Source organism: Buteo buteo, chromosome 2, assembly GCF_964188355.1.
Source record: "Buteo buteo chromosome 2, bButBut1.hap1.1, whole genome shotgun sequence".
In the NCBI taxonomy this organism is placed as follows: Eukaryota; Metazoa; Chordata; class Aves; order Accipitriformes; family Accipitridae; genus Buteo; species Buteo buteo.
In genome coordinates, this window is record NC_134172.1 from 65,139,186 (window position 1) to 65,156,586 (window position 17,401).

Sequence of the window (17,401 nt, forward strand, 5' to 3'; positions counted from 1 at the left end):
TCGTGAGAAGCACCAGGAAGATGCAGATACAGGGCTAGTTGCCAGTCTCTCCAATCAAACTCTCTATACCTGCTACAAAGCCAATGTTTGCTCGTAACAGCTGCCACATGTCCAAAATGATGCTTCCCCCAAGCAAAAATACACGGCTCCACCCTAATTTCACCGGGCCATGGCAAAGCAGGAAAGGAGTAGGGTGGCTGCAGCTCCACAACACGCGCCATGGGAAAACAGGCTGATATTTTGGCATACCACAGCACGGCAACGTCCTTTGACCAAGCTTGGAGGAGCACAAGGTTTTGGGGTTTCCAAGTGGTGGTGGTGGGCTCTGGGCAGTGCTGTCCCCCTGACCAGGGCCTCCTGGCTCCCCCGCACCCCAGCACAGCACCCAGGTACCAGGCACTGTCCCACCTGATAAGCAGAGATACCCCCAGCCCGCTCAGCCGCTATCTAATATTTATGGAAATATGTTTTGCGCTGCATTGGAGATTCTTGGGCTCTGACCTTGATCGCCCTTTGTTTCTGTCAAATATGTTCTGCCAAATCCCTTCTGAAATCTCATTTATTCACAGCAGCTCCTTAACCCAGCGGGCTCCCCACCGCGCTGGCGATCGCCACCGATTCATGGCGTTTCTCTGCCCCTTCCCCTGCTTTCCCCCATGTCCCCACGGCCCCCTGGTCCCAGCCCCAGTGTGGCCCCAGCCCAGCAGGTCTCCCTGTGGATCCCCGGAGGGCTCAGCAGCTGCTTGTCCACACTGTAACACTGCTGGGATCTTCACAGTGGGCAAAGTCACTCTCTTCCCAAGGAAAACATCTTTTTTCCTCTTCGATTATTTTTTCCTAAATAATCCCACTTCCAAATGACAATCACATCTCTTCTATTTTCTTTCCCTCCTGCCATTCCTGCTCTTTCCCTCCTCTTTCCTTCCTCTTTTCCCATAGCAAAAGAGAGGACAGTACCAAAAAAAAATAATGCACTGTATTAAGAATTTTCTGTTTGTTTTTTGTCACCAACACAAAAAATAACATGTCTTCCTCAAACAAGCCAGCCCTGCCTCCTCCCCAGCCTTCCTGCACCCCACTCCATCGGTCCTCCTAATGCCATGTTTTGTGCCATCTCTTTGCCTACTCTTGTCCATCCACCCCTGCTTCTCTCCTCTCCAGCTCCCTGCACCCTACCTTCAGTGTTTGAAAACTCCCTTAAGTTCTAAAAACTGATGGGGGAAAAAAAAAAAAAGATTTAAAGTGACAAAACCAGCAGCGAAGAACCATGTTATGTAAATGTAGAGCTGGTCCACGGGGCACAGCGAAGTGCACAGAGGTCGGTGGCATGGAGAGTGCTCTAGATGACAATGCTGAAGGGATAAGGAGGTAATGATGGTTTTGGTTTTTTTCCCATCAGGGTACAGCTGCTTTGCTTGAATGAGGGGCTCCAGCTCCTGATACCCCATGGCTGGGCTGGAGCCAGGAGCAGGGTCTGGCATGCAGCAAATCTACCTTCACTCTCCAGCTCTCATCCTGCCATGGGAATTTCTGCGCTGATTTATACTTGCTCTGACTTGGTATTCATCTGCATAATGGGAGCAGCAGCCTCCTCCCTTGCAGAGGCACTGGAAGGCTTAATTCAATATAAGGATAATGTTGGTACATCCCAGGACAAGAGACACACCAAAGGGGACAGCAACCTGCACCTGTATATTCCTTATTCACTTCTGAGCTGCAGAGGAAAATTCCAATCCCCATTGCTTTCAGCGAGTCCTAGCTCACGTCTTTTCAGCAGGTCGAGATTTTTTCATGAGGATGCCTTAAAAAAATCCCAAGCCTCAATCTACATTAATAGAGGAAAAGTCTGACCAATGTCTAAACATTTTACCTTGAATTGCTTGTCATTTGTCACTGTATTCAAACCAAAAGACATGGCAGCCAAGGCAGGAAATAGCTGCATATGCAAAAACCAGTATGAACTACAGCAAAGAGCAGCAGCAGCAAGGAGAGAGACTCCCAGCTCCAGCATTTGCATGAGCAACATCGGTCCTGGAACAAAGACAAAACCTCCGCACGCCTCCTCCGCAGTGCTCCGGCAAGGCTCGCTCCCAGCCTGGCTTCCTATCACTACCCATGCGGCAGTAAATCCTCTCTTTTTGGAAGTGTTAGCAAACAAGCCCCCTTCTTGATTTGGAGGCTTCCTGCTGCAAACACCCACCCGAAGGTGGTTGCCTTTTGGGCAGAGTTGTAGCACGTCGTGCGCCCTGCGCCGTCGTGCAGCGATGCCCGAAGCACGGCTGGCTTCATGGGGAGACCACCAAGTGGGCTATGGCTCGATGGGCATGTGGGCAGGATATGTTAACCACATGAGTCTAAAAATCTGCTCTGTCTCCGGGATTTTAGTGTGTTCTCATGTTCATGTGCTGCTCCCATTACCGCTAACAGGAGTTATATGTGTGCGACGGGACAAACGCTGCTGTTGTGGGCTGGTGCTGGAGTAAGGGGAGACTTGATCTGGGCATCCAAAAAAAAGGGGCTAGAAGGTGTTACCTTTCAGTGGGAGAAGTCTGACGGCATGGAAAAAAGGCTTTGACAGGAGGGTAAGGCAGGATTTAATTTTGACCTAAAATCGCAACACAGTTCACTCCTTGATCTACTTCCTTTGCTGCTGGGACCTCTGAAGATGTATTACAGCTCCAAGGGTTTCTGCTCAAAACTAAACAGTTTCAATTCACTGTCGGCTGGAAAATTCAGGGTTCACTGGATTTTTTATTTTCGTGGTAAGGGGCAAACAAATCTTAATCTCTCTATTCTATGTTTACAGCCCACTAAGCCCCCTTCTTATCTTCTCTGGCTCAGTCCTGATTTATTGTCACGATGCTGCATTTGTAAAACAGTACCATAAAGTAAGAAAGAGAACATTTCCCAAGGACTACTCCAAAATAAATTATTTTAGACGTACAGAAGCTGCTTAATAAATCCAACTATTCTTGTTTCTTTAGGTATTTTAGAAAGTGATTTATAAGTGCAATATCACCTCTCAAAAATGAGACAATCAACACAGGTTAAAATTATCGTGTTATGAAAATAGGGGTCAGGCAAAGGGGCTGTGCTTTAAATTAAACCAGGGAAAAATATTTCAAGTGAAATTGACTCTTTTTGTCTCAGAAATGAATGTTTTAATCATCTAAGAACCTAAAAGCTAACACAGAGGCCTAAGTAATATTTAATTCCATAGAAATATGCCTCTGTTCAATATTGATGGGCAGAACATGATATTTTTCTTAAACACACTAACAATGAAACTTTGAGACACATCAAGACTTTAGAAAGCCTTGGGATTTTCCTAGACTAAGAGATAATATCCCATTTAAATATTTAAATATCGCTACCTTTCAGACCGTTATCTATTCAAGCAATCAACACCAAATGTTCTCCAGCTAGTGCAGTGGCAGACTCGCTGGCATACTATTTAAGTAAAATTAACTCTGATATTGATGCCATCCAACGGCACCCATGAAAATCAATGATCTTAAGAGAGAAACAATGTAGAGAACTAACCATAGGGCTAAATCTGCTAAAGAGGAAATATTGTTAAACAGCAACAGTATTAATTCAATACCACTGTCAAAATCAAGTCACAACCTTTCCTTGGTGCTGCTGATATAGAAGCATTGTAAGGTCTAATTAGCCTTGAAGTTTCTTCCCGGAGCTGCACTTTACTTCATTACCCCTGCCTTATTTATTCTTACAGAAGAGTCATTTGAAACTTCGCAAGGTATCCCCTTGCCACAGCATGAGCCAAGAGGCAATTTGAATTTGCAAGTGCAAGGAGGGATCTTGTTCCCCTTGAAATCAATCGGACAGCTTTTCCTTCATGGAGCATCCGTGCTCCTCCTGCTGATGCCACCGGGGCCACCCTGGCAGCAGGACTCAGGGGCGATGGGCTGGGGGCTCTTCCCAGCGGGAGAAAGGATGCAGGGCGTAGGGGTTATGAACTAGGGGCTTTGGCTGGTCACCTTCACATGGGGGATGGAGCACATACACTTTGCTCGGTTCAGTGAGGATGTTATGTACACGGAGGAAAACAACATTTCCCCCTGCTCTTGAGGGGTTAATAAGGCTCAGGAAGACACCAAACTGGACACACAAAATTGCCACCATGCGCACGGCCACACAGGTGACTGCAGCGTCTGCCGCTCCACCCTGACCCTGGCGGGCAGCGAGGCTGGGCTGTGTCACCAGCTCTTCCCAACCCCCACTGCAAACATCTCATCGTTAACGTCCTTCTACATTCAGTTGACTCATAACTCAAAATACAGAGTGGCTTTAATGAAAGACAGTAAGAGGGGAAAGTCACTGACCGTGGGTAGCTGGCTGGAGAGAAGGTGCCCATCCTGACTCAACATGTTGGAGACCATGATGGCCGGCAGGTCCATGTTCTGGTAGGGGTACGCTGGTATCAGGCTGTTTGGAGGGAGGCTATGGCACAGGGAGTGATATCCAGTTTCGTGGTCCACCAAGTGCAGGAGGGAAGGGTCAGGGAGATTAGGAGGTGTTATGGGAGGGATCTCATAGTCTTCATTATTCTCATTCTGACCGTTATACGTCTAAAACATGAAAAAGACATTTTGCAATGCGTCACTGCCTTGTTGCTTCAGCAGAGAAAAGCGATTATTTGTGTAAGAAATACAAAAGCACATTCCAGTGAAAATGTTTTTGTTTTAATAGGAAAGACATCTCTAGTCCCAGACATCAGCAGGTTGTATCTAGGTAGGAGCCAGGTAGCGAGTGTGGCAGCACTGCACTGTCTGTCAGGGACACCACGGGTCCTCGCACACCTCAGATCCGCCTGGGGCATCCCCACTGCTCTCCTCTCCCACGCTGCATCCCTCTAGCACATTTTTAGCTTGCCAAAACCTCAGCAGAAACCTCCGCGCCCGGATCGCAGCCAGGTGAGCTATGCTCACAGACCCCACAGCCACGAAGGAGCATGGCCGTTTCCCAACCAGCTGCTGCATTTTTAAGTCAAAGTCCCTCCCTGGGCACCCAGCTCAGCTCTTACAGTATCTACGGTTTGTATTTTCGAGAGTTTTTATGAGAATTAGCTCCGTAGAAATAACTAATACTTGGGAACAAGATTCCCGTTGATTCCTCACAAACTCCAGCACAGAAGCTTCGCCCGGGGAGGGAGGTTTGGGAACAAAGCTGTCACTTTTAAAAAAATCCTTTAAAGAAAGTCTGCATGACTTCACCACACATGGAGATTTGTCCTTCCTTATATCCTCATCCAAATTTCATTTGGAAAAGTGTTCCCTCTCCTCCCTACCAATGCTCCCTTGAGGTGACCACGAACATGCAGAGATGTTGGTACTCCTTGTGCTTCCCATGTTTTCTTGTGACTTGTTTACTTCTAAGCATTCCAATTTATATGGAGAAAGAATATGTTATTGCACCTGTGCAATCGTTTTTGCTTCAGACCAAAACATATTTGCTTCATAATGTAAGTCTGAATCTATCCAAAATTATTAATTATCAACGCAGAGTATAATGAGTGTCTGGCAGAGGAGGCTTATTCTAAACATCTACTGTTTCACATATTTTTATAGCATATGAAATTCTGATTAGCCATAGTATTATACACATGGATTTTAAGCTAAATTTCCCAGATCACCTAGTTTCATGGTTGGATTTTGACTTAATACTTGATTTAAGAGCAAAACCCCAGATGTGTGCAAAACCAGTTAAGCACTGTAGGCTTTATTAATCCATTGCCCCAGAGCTCACACTCAGATTCATGCTCTTCATCACCCCAGACTGCGGGGAGAAAACCCTTAATAAAATAAAATAAAACCCATATTTAACCGGAATACAGAGTCAGTGAGAGAGGCAGCGGGGAGCAAGGAGGTATCTGTGGATAGGTGGAAGGGCTCCCAGTGGAGAGAGACGCGTCCCTGCGGGGTGTCAGAGCAGGTGGTCTCTCCTGCCTCACCCCAAAACAGGGGCTGGAAGCGCCTCATCCCCTGCTAAGCTGAACTCCCACTTCTCGCCTCCCCTCGGTCCATTGCAAAAAGAGACAGAGAAAAGAGTAGGTACTGCACATCCCACCTGACCTTTCATGTTCGCCTGAGATTCCCACTGGCTGTGGGGAAATACGAGTATGCAAGAAATACAAGACGGAGCCTGGGCTGGGACAGCTCTGTACCAACAGTTATTGTTTGGGGGAAATTCAAGCCCAGCTATTTTGCCAGCCAGCTTCTGTATCGCAGTGGTATTATACAGGGAAGGCAGGGGGCTGAGAGGATGTACACAACGGCAGACAGATAGATCCCATTTAATATGTCTAGTAGTTAGGTTTCCGATTGGGCTATGCTCTTCGAGGTACACCGATTATTTCCCAGTTATTTAAGAGGATTTCGCTCCATGCGTTACAGAAAGGGATTTAAATAAATCATCGCACAGCAAACTTGTTCCTCCAACTGGTTTATTTTGGTATCAGGTATATAAGCAAGTAGCTTTGCTGTACTTAACTAAATTATGTAAAACCCACTCAAAGTTTCCTAAAGCTCTCTTCAAAACTACAAGTTCCTTGTGTTGCTGCAGAGCAGCTCACCAAAGGGCTTTGAGGTGGTTTTGTAAGGAGTGCGGAAGCCCCGTTGCCCTGCTCACCCCCCTGCGCATTTCTGCCTCTGTTCTATTCCACCCAGGGGAAAAAAAAAAAGACCTGTTTAAATCACAAAGCTTTCCGAATAGCTACAGTATTGTGCAGACATATCAAAAATACAATCAAAGCTGTACACAATCAAAATCAGATTAGACAATATCCAATCAACATAATCAGACTCGGCGCCTGCCAGCTTTTACACCCTATCGCTACAAACAATTTTCCAAAGCAAGCCACGTTTATTCTATATATGTTTTAAATAGATTGTTAGAAAGATAAGGAAGGGAGATGAGACAGATAGACACTTGGAAGGGTGGGAAAGGGAGGTGATTTATTGTCACACGCGGTGCCTATTGACACGTCCGAGGTGACGTCTCTGTCCCCATGAAGGGTGGTCTCACGCCATGTGCACAAAAGCCGCCATCTCAAACCCTTTGCCAGTAACACCCAACACGCCCTTCTACCACCATGTGGGCTACGCTGCAGATTATATTTTCTATTCTTATGTTAATTTAAATTAAATTAAACAGCCAATTATACATTATAAGGATAAATTACAAATTAGATTAGTGAGCTGGTCTGAATCCATTCATCCCACCAGGACTCCAAACGCGAGTGCAGAGAAGCTTGCCCTGCTAAAAGGCTGCCCGTTACGGTACACAAAAAAAGCACAGAAGATCTAGGATTTTCCACTGTCAAACAGATGACAGTTGTTGTGATTACACATTATTCCTCTTCAAATTAAAACACTGAAATCAGCTGAAACAACAAGCCTTTTCTTGCAAAGCCTCTCTCGGCTCGCACTGCAGGGCAGATGGGCGCTTCTTGGAGTGGCAAACCCCTGCTTCTGCCTGCAAGCAGGATGGAGCAAGAGGATCGAGCCAAGCACTCTCAGGGAGGGGACACTGCCTCTTCATTGACTCCTTCCTTGCCCTCAGACCCCTGTGCGTCTCTGCTATAGGGGCTGTGCTGTAGGGCCAGGCACCAGGCATGGACCAAACTGCCCTGAGCACAGCACGGGGGCTATGCCCCATACTTGCACAGCAATGCCACAGGATGGCATTGCAGCAGGTACAACCAACCTCCAACAGCAGCAAAATCATATTTAAACCTAATTTTTCCTTCTTGAATTACAAGTTTGAACAGGGGTCCCTGGAGCATCTCCGGTCCACCTCCAGATTCAGAGTCAGAGGACAGAGGGGTGAAGGGGAAGTGATGTGGAGACATGAAAAGATGCATCTGTCTTGCTGTGCTCTCGCCACGCAGCCTCCCCACCACCCTTTCTTCATGCCTTGCTGGGCCACAGCTCCCTAGATCCATGCCTTCGGCATGGGAAAATGTGGAGGGGTCTGTAATGGGGAGAAAGTCTCTGGTTTCCAGCAAGGTGACACCCAGGCCACATCCAGGACCAAGAGGAATCAGAACAGGCAACCACATTCCTGGCTGCTCCCTCCTAGCTCACAAGCACAGGGCTGGGGACATGCTATTTGCATTCGAGAGGAAAGTCAGAATTGATGAACCCCTTCCAAGAGCACAGGGTGACTTACACAGCAAGGTCCCATTGCCAGAGCTGCAGTGGGACCAGCAGGCACAACCTGTGCTCCCAAAGCACCAGAGGGTCCTGGAGACAACCCCATGTGGCCTCCTGCCAACGCTGCTCCCCACCAGAGGGACAATGTGCCAAGATCTCCCAGGCTTCCCGTACTCCCTGAGGCTTTTCAGGAGAGGGAGGCAGAGATGGATAGGAGGCAACCAAAACTCCCAGGATCTGCAGGTGACGCACATAAGGCTAGTGGGGAAGGACACAACGGCTTGTGCAGCAGCAGAAGGATGAGAGGGAGGACAGGGAAGAAGTGGGGCTGGAAAAGGGCTAAGGAGCTGGCAGAAGCAAGTCCCTGGAGGCAGGATGAGTGAGAACAGAGGGTGACACAGCAGAGCACTGCAGGATGGCCCTGGCTAACCAGGAGGAGCAGAGCTATTTGAGAATGAAGAGAGAGGACAGGAGTCCCTGCCTCTTGCATGCATACTCAAGCAACAGCGCTGTGCACACCCTGAGCAAAGCTGTGCTGACCACAGCCCAGGTGGTTCTGTGGTGCATAGTTGTGGGGGCAGAAGAAGCAGGAGTTGCAGATAAAGGGTGCCCCGTATGGACATGGACCTGAATCAAGAGTGTGGGTGGAGAACAAGAGCTTTACACGGGAATGAGCTGGTCCCTCTGTCTGCCTCCAGTGTCCCAGGCATGGGAAGCCTGAGTTTTAACAGTAAAACTGGATCTTCTTTTATACAGCTGGATAAGCACCTGAATTATAAGCTCATCAAGTTGCGGACATCTTCTCTACCTGCCCCTAAGCTGCCTCTGAAAGTTACTGTGGGTCAAGGAGAGAAGCAAGGAGCTCTCACTCTAGACTGTCAGCATCCAGCAATGAGCAAGATGGAAATAGTGCGGAGCATTTTCACAGCAAGCATCTACCCTTGCTGTAGCAGCGCAAACGCCCGCAACAAAGGAACGTGTTTCTGCTGCTGCTCCAGGGCAGGAAAGAAACAATCCCACTTTTCTTCTGCTCTTATCAGCAGACTGCACCAGGCAGTGCTGGGGGAAGGTCAGGCAAGCAGTGCTGGAGCCAGGGCTGCCTTGCAGCCATGTGGGCTGGATGGGTGGTAGCTCAGAGGGCTGCCCTGGGAGCAGGCAGCAGGGCAGGTGGTGAGAGCTTCAGCCATGAAGCCTTCTTGTTTGCTTTGAGAAAGCCAGGCCACATCACTCAGCTTTTTTACAAAACCCTTGGATGCGTTTGCACCCAGTCACCAGCACACCTGAGACTGATAGGGTGTGCAGGGATGGGAATGGAGACGCCCCTTCCCAGCTCTCACTTTGATCTATTCAAAGCATTGGGCCAGATTTCACTCCTTCTAGCTCATGTATACTGAGCCCAGACATTTATCTGCCTTGCAGCATGCAGAGCCCAGCACAGGAGAAGGCTCTCAGGTTGGAGGCGGCTTTGGGGGCTGGTCTGTTGATGGCAAACAGCTCATCTCTGCTGCAAACACGGAGCACATCTATGAGTTATCAACATGCCCTGCGTGTCCCTCACCTCTGCACTGCAAGATGCCCTGGCGGGCAGGGTGACCCTGCAGACCCTCTGCCATTGGACTCAAAACCACACTCAGTGTTGCTGCTGCTTCATCTTTTGCTCCTATGCTGTAGCTCCTCTTGAACTGCAAGTAAAGCCAAGCCCTGGCAAGCTCCCACCAGCCACCCAGTAACAAAACTGCTCTGCCTAACTGTGGGCCTGAGCCCAGGGGAGTGTTCCCAGCAATGACAGCAAAGAGGAGGTGTTTTGGATCGACCCACCCACCCCTGTGCACTGGCCAGCTGATCTGAGACTAAGGGACATCCAGACATCTTAATGCAGCACAGCTTTTGAGGGACCAGCTGTGATTCAGCCACAGCCATGTTTTAAAAGACACAACGAATTCCCGTGCAGGTGACTCAGGAGGGAGCTACAAGTGTTGAGCATGTGTACCAATTAAGCCTTTAGCTTTCTCCTGCCTTTGCCCTCTTGGAAGGGGAAGAAAGCGCTGCCTTTCTTTACAAAACACTCCACAGCCGGCCAGTGCCATCTCTCCACTGCGTATTGGTATTAACCTTAGAGGACGTGACTTGACCAAGGACCTGGGAAACTGTTCTCCTCAGCAGCATGGCAAATGTCCAGTGACCCCAATTCTCCACTGAGTCATGTTCTGTGTGATTATCTGCAAGGATCCAGGAGTTGCAGCCAAGCATTGATTCAGAGAAATATTATTCACAGTGAGAAGGATAGAGATTTGCAGTATTATTGCAGGTAAATATTTGCCCTGTCAAATAACATTCAACAGTAAATATGAGCCTAAGAGAGAACATTTATTCTTGGTAAGGTACAAGGAAATATGTAGGCTGGCGTGATCCATCCCACCCTAATCATCCAGAGGACACAAAACACCATGGACTCTGTACCATCCCTCATCTACTAACTAGGTTTTCCCTGCAGCTAACGCAAGAGCTTGCTGCTGTAGGAATGTGACCCTCTAGACACTTCAGAGATTAGATGGGTCTAAGCAGACCAAAACCAGCCTGGCAAGTCTGCAAGGTGAGGAAAACATTGCTATTTGTGAGGCTGAGAGGTATGACCAAGGGCTACACCTTGAGCTCCTAGTGTGCCTAAAGAGCAGGGAGGACACGGAGGTTATGGAGTGCCGACACCTTCCCATGAGCAGCAATGGCAATTTCCCCCCACCACCACCCGAGCCCAGCTGGACACAGGGATGGCAGCAGGACCTGGGGCCCACGGGCTGTGTCCTCAGGAAGAACACTCCTCTCTCACCAGCACTGCAAGCTCTACCAGCGCAGCTTGGGGAAGGGGTTGCAGAAAAGCAACCAGGTGGTTTGTGGGGTATTTTGATTGTACCAAAGCTGGATGATGCATCAGGTCGGGTCAGAAGCCAGATAAGCACATTGCTTTGTCATACAGAGACTTTCCCTATTTCTCTTACACACATATAAAAGGATTCACCATGTGCCAGTGTTCACACAAACTGCAGGGCATGCCAGGTTGAGAGATCTTGGGCCACCATAAAGAGGAAGAGTCCAAACACAATGAAAAAGTGAAAATCGAAGCTTAATGAAGGCAAGCTACCCCACATTTCCTTAAAAGATTCCGAACTGCTCTCCCACGACGTACATTACTTGTCACAGGCACAATCATATCTGCAAGAAGGGGATATTGCTATGTTTCTCCAGCACATGAACCACAGAGGTTTTCTGCTGGGCATAAAGCACTGAAGCCACAGGGACAGAAATGTTAGTTCAGGTGGCAGGAGAAGGTGGAAGTCACTTTGACATTGCAAACTCCACAGAAATGCTCTGGGGACAGGAAGGGAAATGGCCCGGTGCTCGCTGCGGGGTGACCCCAGGGGCCGTGGGCACGGGTGCGGACCCCTTTGGCACCACTTCTCTGGTGGGGGGGGATGCCGGAGGGCTGCGCTCGCACCTGTGATTCCCAAAGCCCTGTGCCAAGAAGTGAAGTAGCGCTGATTTTCCGCGTCAGCAGCTCTGGGTCTTAGGAATGGAAATTGATTTGCCTCATCTTCGCACACGGAGATCCAGCATGTGAATAGCAGGACCAATGAATTACTTGGGTAGAGTTGGATAAATACTGTAAAGAAGTATTTATTAACAGTCAGTCACATACAATCTACAAATTGTCTTTGAAGTGTTCCCAGCCCCTTCTACATTAATTTTCACATGCTCAGGTTTTTGACTATGGGAATGCAGTTGAAAAGGGAAAAATGAGTTCTTGCATGAACACAAAGGTGCATTGGAAGCATCTGCACAATATTCAGTAACAGGCAGCCACACCGGGAAGGCTGGGAGCACAGCAGAGCAGCAGGCAACCTGCGGGAAAGTTGGGCTCTCCCTGCCTCTTTGCTCCTCTTCTGTACCCATAGTAGTGGGGTTTTAAATCCCAGACTAATATGGGTTCACCCAAAAAGCAGGCACACACCTCCATGTTCCCTGTTTCTCACCATTTCCTCCTATCTTGCAGGCATTGCTCTGATGCAGACTCTGCATGCTACGATGACCCGCAGCAGAAAGCCAGCCTCCAGCTCAACCACAGCATTACTGGATGGCTTTGCCTTTGAATGGAGCTGGATGTTTACCTTTTAACTTTACATGAGTTGACTTTGTCCCATCTCTTATAGACACAAATCCCATGCAGTCGCAGAGCCATGGGTCTTTCAAAAGCTGAGCTTGCCAGATGGTTTCAAGCAAATTTGACAGTGCAAAAGAAGTCTCTGTTCTACAAGTTTCATAAAACCACATGTGCATGGAAGGGAGATCCTAAACATTCTTGCTTGACTTAATAATCTTTGGTCTCCTTGGCCAGCTGCTACAGCAGCAAAAGGATGGCTGCAATGTGGTGCCGTGGTGCTCAGCAGGATGGGGACTCTGAAAGGAACCAGCCAGCAACATTCAGAGGGAACAAAAAATCTCAGTTCACTCAGAAAGATAAAATTTTGGGAGGCATGAACCCAATTATGCTCCTCACCAGAGAAGTGATTGGGGATTTTTGTTATTGTACATGCTATCAAAGCCAGAAACAACATTCTTGGAACTCTCTGGCCTCAACCTGTCCATTGGTACTTCATTTATCTGTGTACCGGTTATTAATAATCATCTGTATGATGGACAATCCCCGAGATTCCAATCTGGGTAAAGACTCATTTGTGTCTGTGGCTAAACTGACACAACAGCAGTGACGGTCCCTGCCCCATGTCCTCAGGTACATCCCAACAGGGCTTCTTGGGATTCATGATGTGAAACACGTGCGTGTGATTCTGCTGCATCCCCTTCAATGTAAATAGAAGCTTACAGTCAGTTTTTATATTGTCCAAACTGTGGTTGACCTGCATCACCACTTCACCAAAAAAAAGCTAAATAATGGAGTTCTATGAACAACTTACAGCAAAAGAAATCAGCCCTATTGTAGGCTTTTAAAAAGGCTCCCAACTCCCTCTCTGCCTCCACATATTTTTTTTTTTTTAATCAGTATCTTATCCAGAACTGGAATCCTGTCAAGAATAGTGGATAGCAGAGAACTATAACTTCTTATTATGTGTATAGTGATTTTATGAATTCAGTGGGGAATGAAATGCAATTTTGTCAGACTTGTCTGTGTTCATAATGACCAAGTCAAATTAATCATCGTGGATAATACTCCTGTGTCAGCCATTCAAGAGATTTTTTAATAGAATTTTTCTGATTCATGTCTTGCAGTACATCAGATCTGTAGTAATGCAGGCACTTCTAAAAATCAGTGCAATTATGGCTTCTTGTTGGCCTGTCATTTTCCTGGAATAAAAATGTCTCTGCAGAAGTCATATACTGTACATAAACCAAAATGGAAAACAAAAATATAGTTACAATTAGGCTTGATTTTTTCTAAAGATTTAATATCTTTTTGAGGCCATTATTTACAGGCAATATATAAAGCTACAGTGCATAATGCTGAAGATGGACTGGTTTATCACAACACATACCAATTTTGTCCTGGTTGTCATTCTTCCTTTGATTGCCCTATGAGTTAGTGGTTTTTGCAGGCATGGAAATGACTATCCCATAGAACAAGTAGGGGATAGGTAATGGGCTTGCAGTCAAATTATTGTGTTTATTAAAAATGTATCCAGGAAAGCCCACACAGATCCCAAAGGCCTCTTGTTCAGGAAAATCTCTGGTTCAAGAAAAGGTTACAGTTACCATAAAGGCAGATATACATGCAGGGAAGCAGCAGTGCAGCATGCAATGGTATATAAAGGATTAGTAATGCTGTGTTTATCCTTCTGAGGGAAGAGAGAGAGAAAGACCTCTAATTCCCCAGTGACACAGACAAAAATGAGTTTTGGAAGTAGTTACGCCCAGGAATAAAGAGGAAGAAAAATGTAATCCACATCAGATATCTCAGCCTTTCCTCCTTTCTCTGCAAGGCAGCAATTGCCTTGTAGGAGAGCGTAGGGAAGGACCCTGCCAGAGCCACAGCATGTCCCAAATGAGAGATCCACTTGAACCTCCTGGGACAACTGTCCCTCCACATCCACCTTCTCATGCTACCAACTACATCCTGGAGAGAAAAGCTCTCAAAACCACTTGCAGGGAGGAATGGAAACCCATGACCACATATTGTCCTCCTGAGAACTCAAGACCCACTTAAGCAATCAGACCAGCAGCTCGTCAGTGTGCTGACCTAAAAATTGGCCAATACTAGCCAGCATTTTGGGGGAGATATAAAAATCCCTAGTGAACAATTATGGAAGCTCCTCAGAGAACGGAACAATTCATCCCTCCCTTTCACCTGCCTCATCTGGTTTTACTGTCCTTCCCCCTCCTTGTGCCTTTATTAAGCTCTTGACATCAACGTCTAGCGGCAAGGAGTTTCCCAGGTTGCTTACAAAACATGCCCCAAACTACCGCTTTGCAGATTTGCTGCTGTTACTTCTCTGAAATGCCATTTTCATGAGACTGAGCATGTCCAGGCATCACCTTCCTCTGTGCCATGCTGTGCAGATCCATGCTGGGCTATTGACATGATGGCACAAGTGCAGGTGCTACATCTGGACCCCCCATCGCCAGCTCTGGAGGCTGAACTCTGTATGGCAACACGATGTCCCTGTAACAAAGACCTTCAACTTCCAAATAAGCAGATGGGATATTAAGGCTCAAAGTCTGTTGACAGTGTTTTCAGAAGCATTCAGTATTGGCTTACGCAAACGTCGGCAATAACCAGAGCTCCCGAAAACCGTTTGTTGTATCCTCATAAGCAGGACCAGGACTGTAAGGCATGTTTGATGCAGAGCTGCTCCTGGATCATGCTTAGTAATACCTAGTTTCACCTGTGTTTTAGTTACCTACCCACACTGACAAGAGAACTGTTTCATTTCATGGTGTGTTTTTGTGGCTATTCTTCCCTAGTCTTTCAAAGCAAATGTGGCAGTGCTCCAGGGAAAGCTAGGAGATGTGCAAGCTCTGCTCCATGTCGGCAAAGTGTAGCCTCTGTCATCTGTCTCACAATCAGCCTCCTTAAAATTGTTTATAATGATTTTTGCCTGCTTTTAAAATGTATTGAAGGGACTGCACATCCAGTGAGATAGGAGCCAATGGGGATCTAAAATCAGACTGACTGGGCCAGACAAATATAAAACCTTTTCTTTTCTTTCCTAGTATCTTGCCTGGAAGCGAATATGAGGAATATGATCCATATTCTACCCAAGAATATAATGCATTTCTGGGAATTATTTGAGGAGTACAGATTTTACATAATTGCCTTTTTTGTCTCATGGCATACTGAACTTGCATAATAAGATCAGTGCACTTCACAGAAATTCATTGTTGGACTGTACGGATTTGGAATTTTGTGTTGAGCCAAGGGTACATTATATAATGATGTATAATGCACTGTAAGCAGGTCAAGAGATAAGGCAGCCTGAAAACAGTAATGGAGTGCATGCAAGGAAGAATTAGTAAAAAGCACTCTAAGAAATTAATTCAACCTGGCTTCAGTCGAGCCAGAAGGACCCAGAGCAGGAAGGAAACTATATTCTGTACCATACTTGTCCCCCTTTGGTTTTCATCTTAAAGAGTATTTCCCTTATGCTCAAAACTGAAGGTGTGGGGTTAAGGGATTAAAAAAAGTCTTTGTGTCACACTTTGCATGTATGCTTTGTAGCAAGTTTTTCAGAGTTTTATCTCAAAGAACATGCGCTAGCCCACTGCACATGGCCAGCATAGCCATACTCTGTGCCGCAGGTATTGTGGCAAACACTGCTTTACCTAGAGGTCTGCAGCAAGATCCTCTAGCAAAGCCATAATGGCAACACAACCCATCTTGAATCGTCTTTTTTCTCTCAGATGTGCCCCGATTTTTTTTTTTGTTTTTTCTCTCATCAGCAAAGACAAATTTTCCAATGAAGCCCTGTGCAATCCTCACACACCAGGGCACGCTTGCAGCCACCAGCACTGGTGTTTGCAAGGCAAGAAAGACCTGCAGATACAACTGAGAGTACACCACCAGCATGCTTGCAGAAGCAAAGGCTGCAAATCCCTTGCTGGAGCTGCCATTTTTCCTAAGTGGCCCTACGCTACACCTGGTTTGCCCTCATCACTATACATATGCACCATCTTCCCACGTGCAACCGAAGTACTTAACTTAAAGCTGTCCTTTTAGTACACAAACAAAACTTCATAGCACTTGGAGTGTTGGTACTGCTCATGGTCCCAGTCCAAACCTACGAATGCAGAGCAAAGCTGCTGTTCAACAGTAACAGCTCTTGGTACTCTTGCCTACAAAGCCAGGGTATCAGCCAAATGAAATCACAAACTGGGTCAGCCCCAGTATATTTGCTAAATTTCCAGTTATTTAATGTTGTGAGCCAGGCCAGTGTGGCCAGTGGTGGCAGAGATCAGGCCAGGACCTTTGAAGCCCAAAGCATCGCTCACCACAAATGCACTCAGATTGGAGTCCACACGCTTCCAAAGTCAGACTTGGGACCCCAAAGCAAATTGACAAGAAAACTACATATATTAAAAAAAAAAAAAAAGTAATAAAATCCAACAGAAGCAGTGGCACCCCTCCTCCCCATCGCCCAGATTTGACGTGTCTGATTAGCACGAGGAAGGCAGAGATGTGGGGAGAGCTTGCATAATGTGGTGCAATCTAGCACCTCCCCCAGGGTGCCCAGCTGCTGCAGAAGCAATTTCACAGCTCATCATCCATTATGAGATTAAAATAATTTTTTTTCCTCCTGTGAAGTATTAATAAATTGTGCAGGCAGACCAGAGTTAGTGCCATTTACACAAATGGTAGTGAATCACCCACCTAGTTATTTCTTAATGGATTGAGTATCTGTGTTCCTCCTTATCCTGTAATTTAAAAAACTAAATACACAAACCTGTTTATTTGTCTCATCAGGCCCTGAGCCAGCTTTTATTAAGCCTGGGGATACCACGACAATGGCAGAGCTGCCGCCTCCCATGGATCTGCCCCAGTACTTTACAAGGGAACAATACCAAAACATCCACGTTGATCAGTATGAAAGGGGAAATGCACTACAAAAAAGCCCAAGCCCATGTTGAAATCCCTCCCAGAATTCACTTACTTTCCTTTCTGGGGGCAAAACTCACTGAGGCATTGCTGATATAATGCGGCTTTCTTGGTACATATAGTGAAG

At 46.8% G+C, this 17,401-nt stretch overlaps 1 protein-coding gene across 2 annotated transcripts in view; it reads right to left on the reverse strand.

The window, feature by feature from the left end:
* TOX2 (TOX high mobility group box family member 2) overlaps positions 1–17,401 on the reverse strand; it is a 157,760-nt gene that overhangs the window by 61,633 nt on the left and 78,726 nt on the right. For both annotated transcript variants that reach the window (XM_075022544.1, XM_075022543.1), the window contains exon 3: positions 4,347–4,592. In XM_075022544.1, coding sequence (XP_074878645.1) covers positions 4,347–4,592 — 246 coding nt within the window. The remainder of the gene's footprint in view (positions 1–4,346; positions 4,593–17,401) is intronic.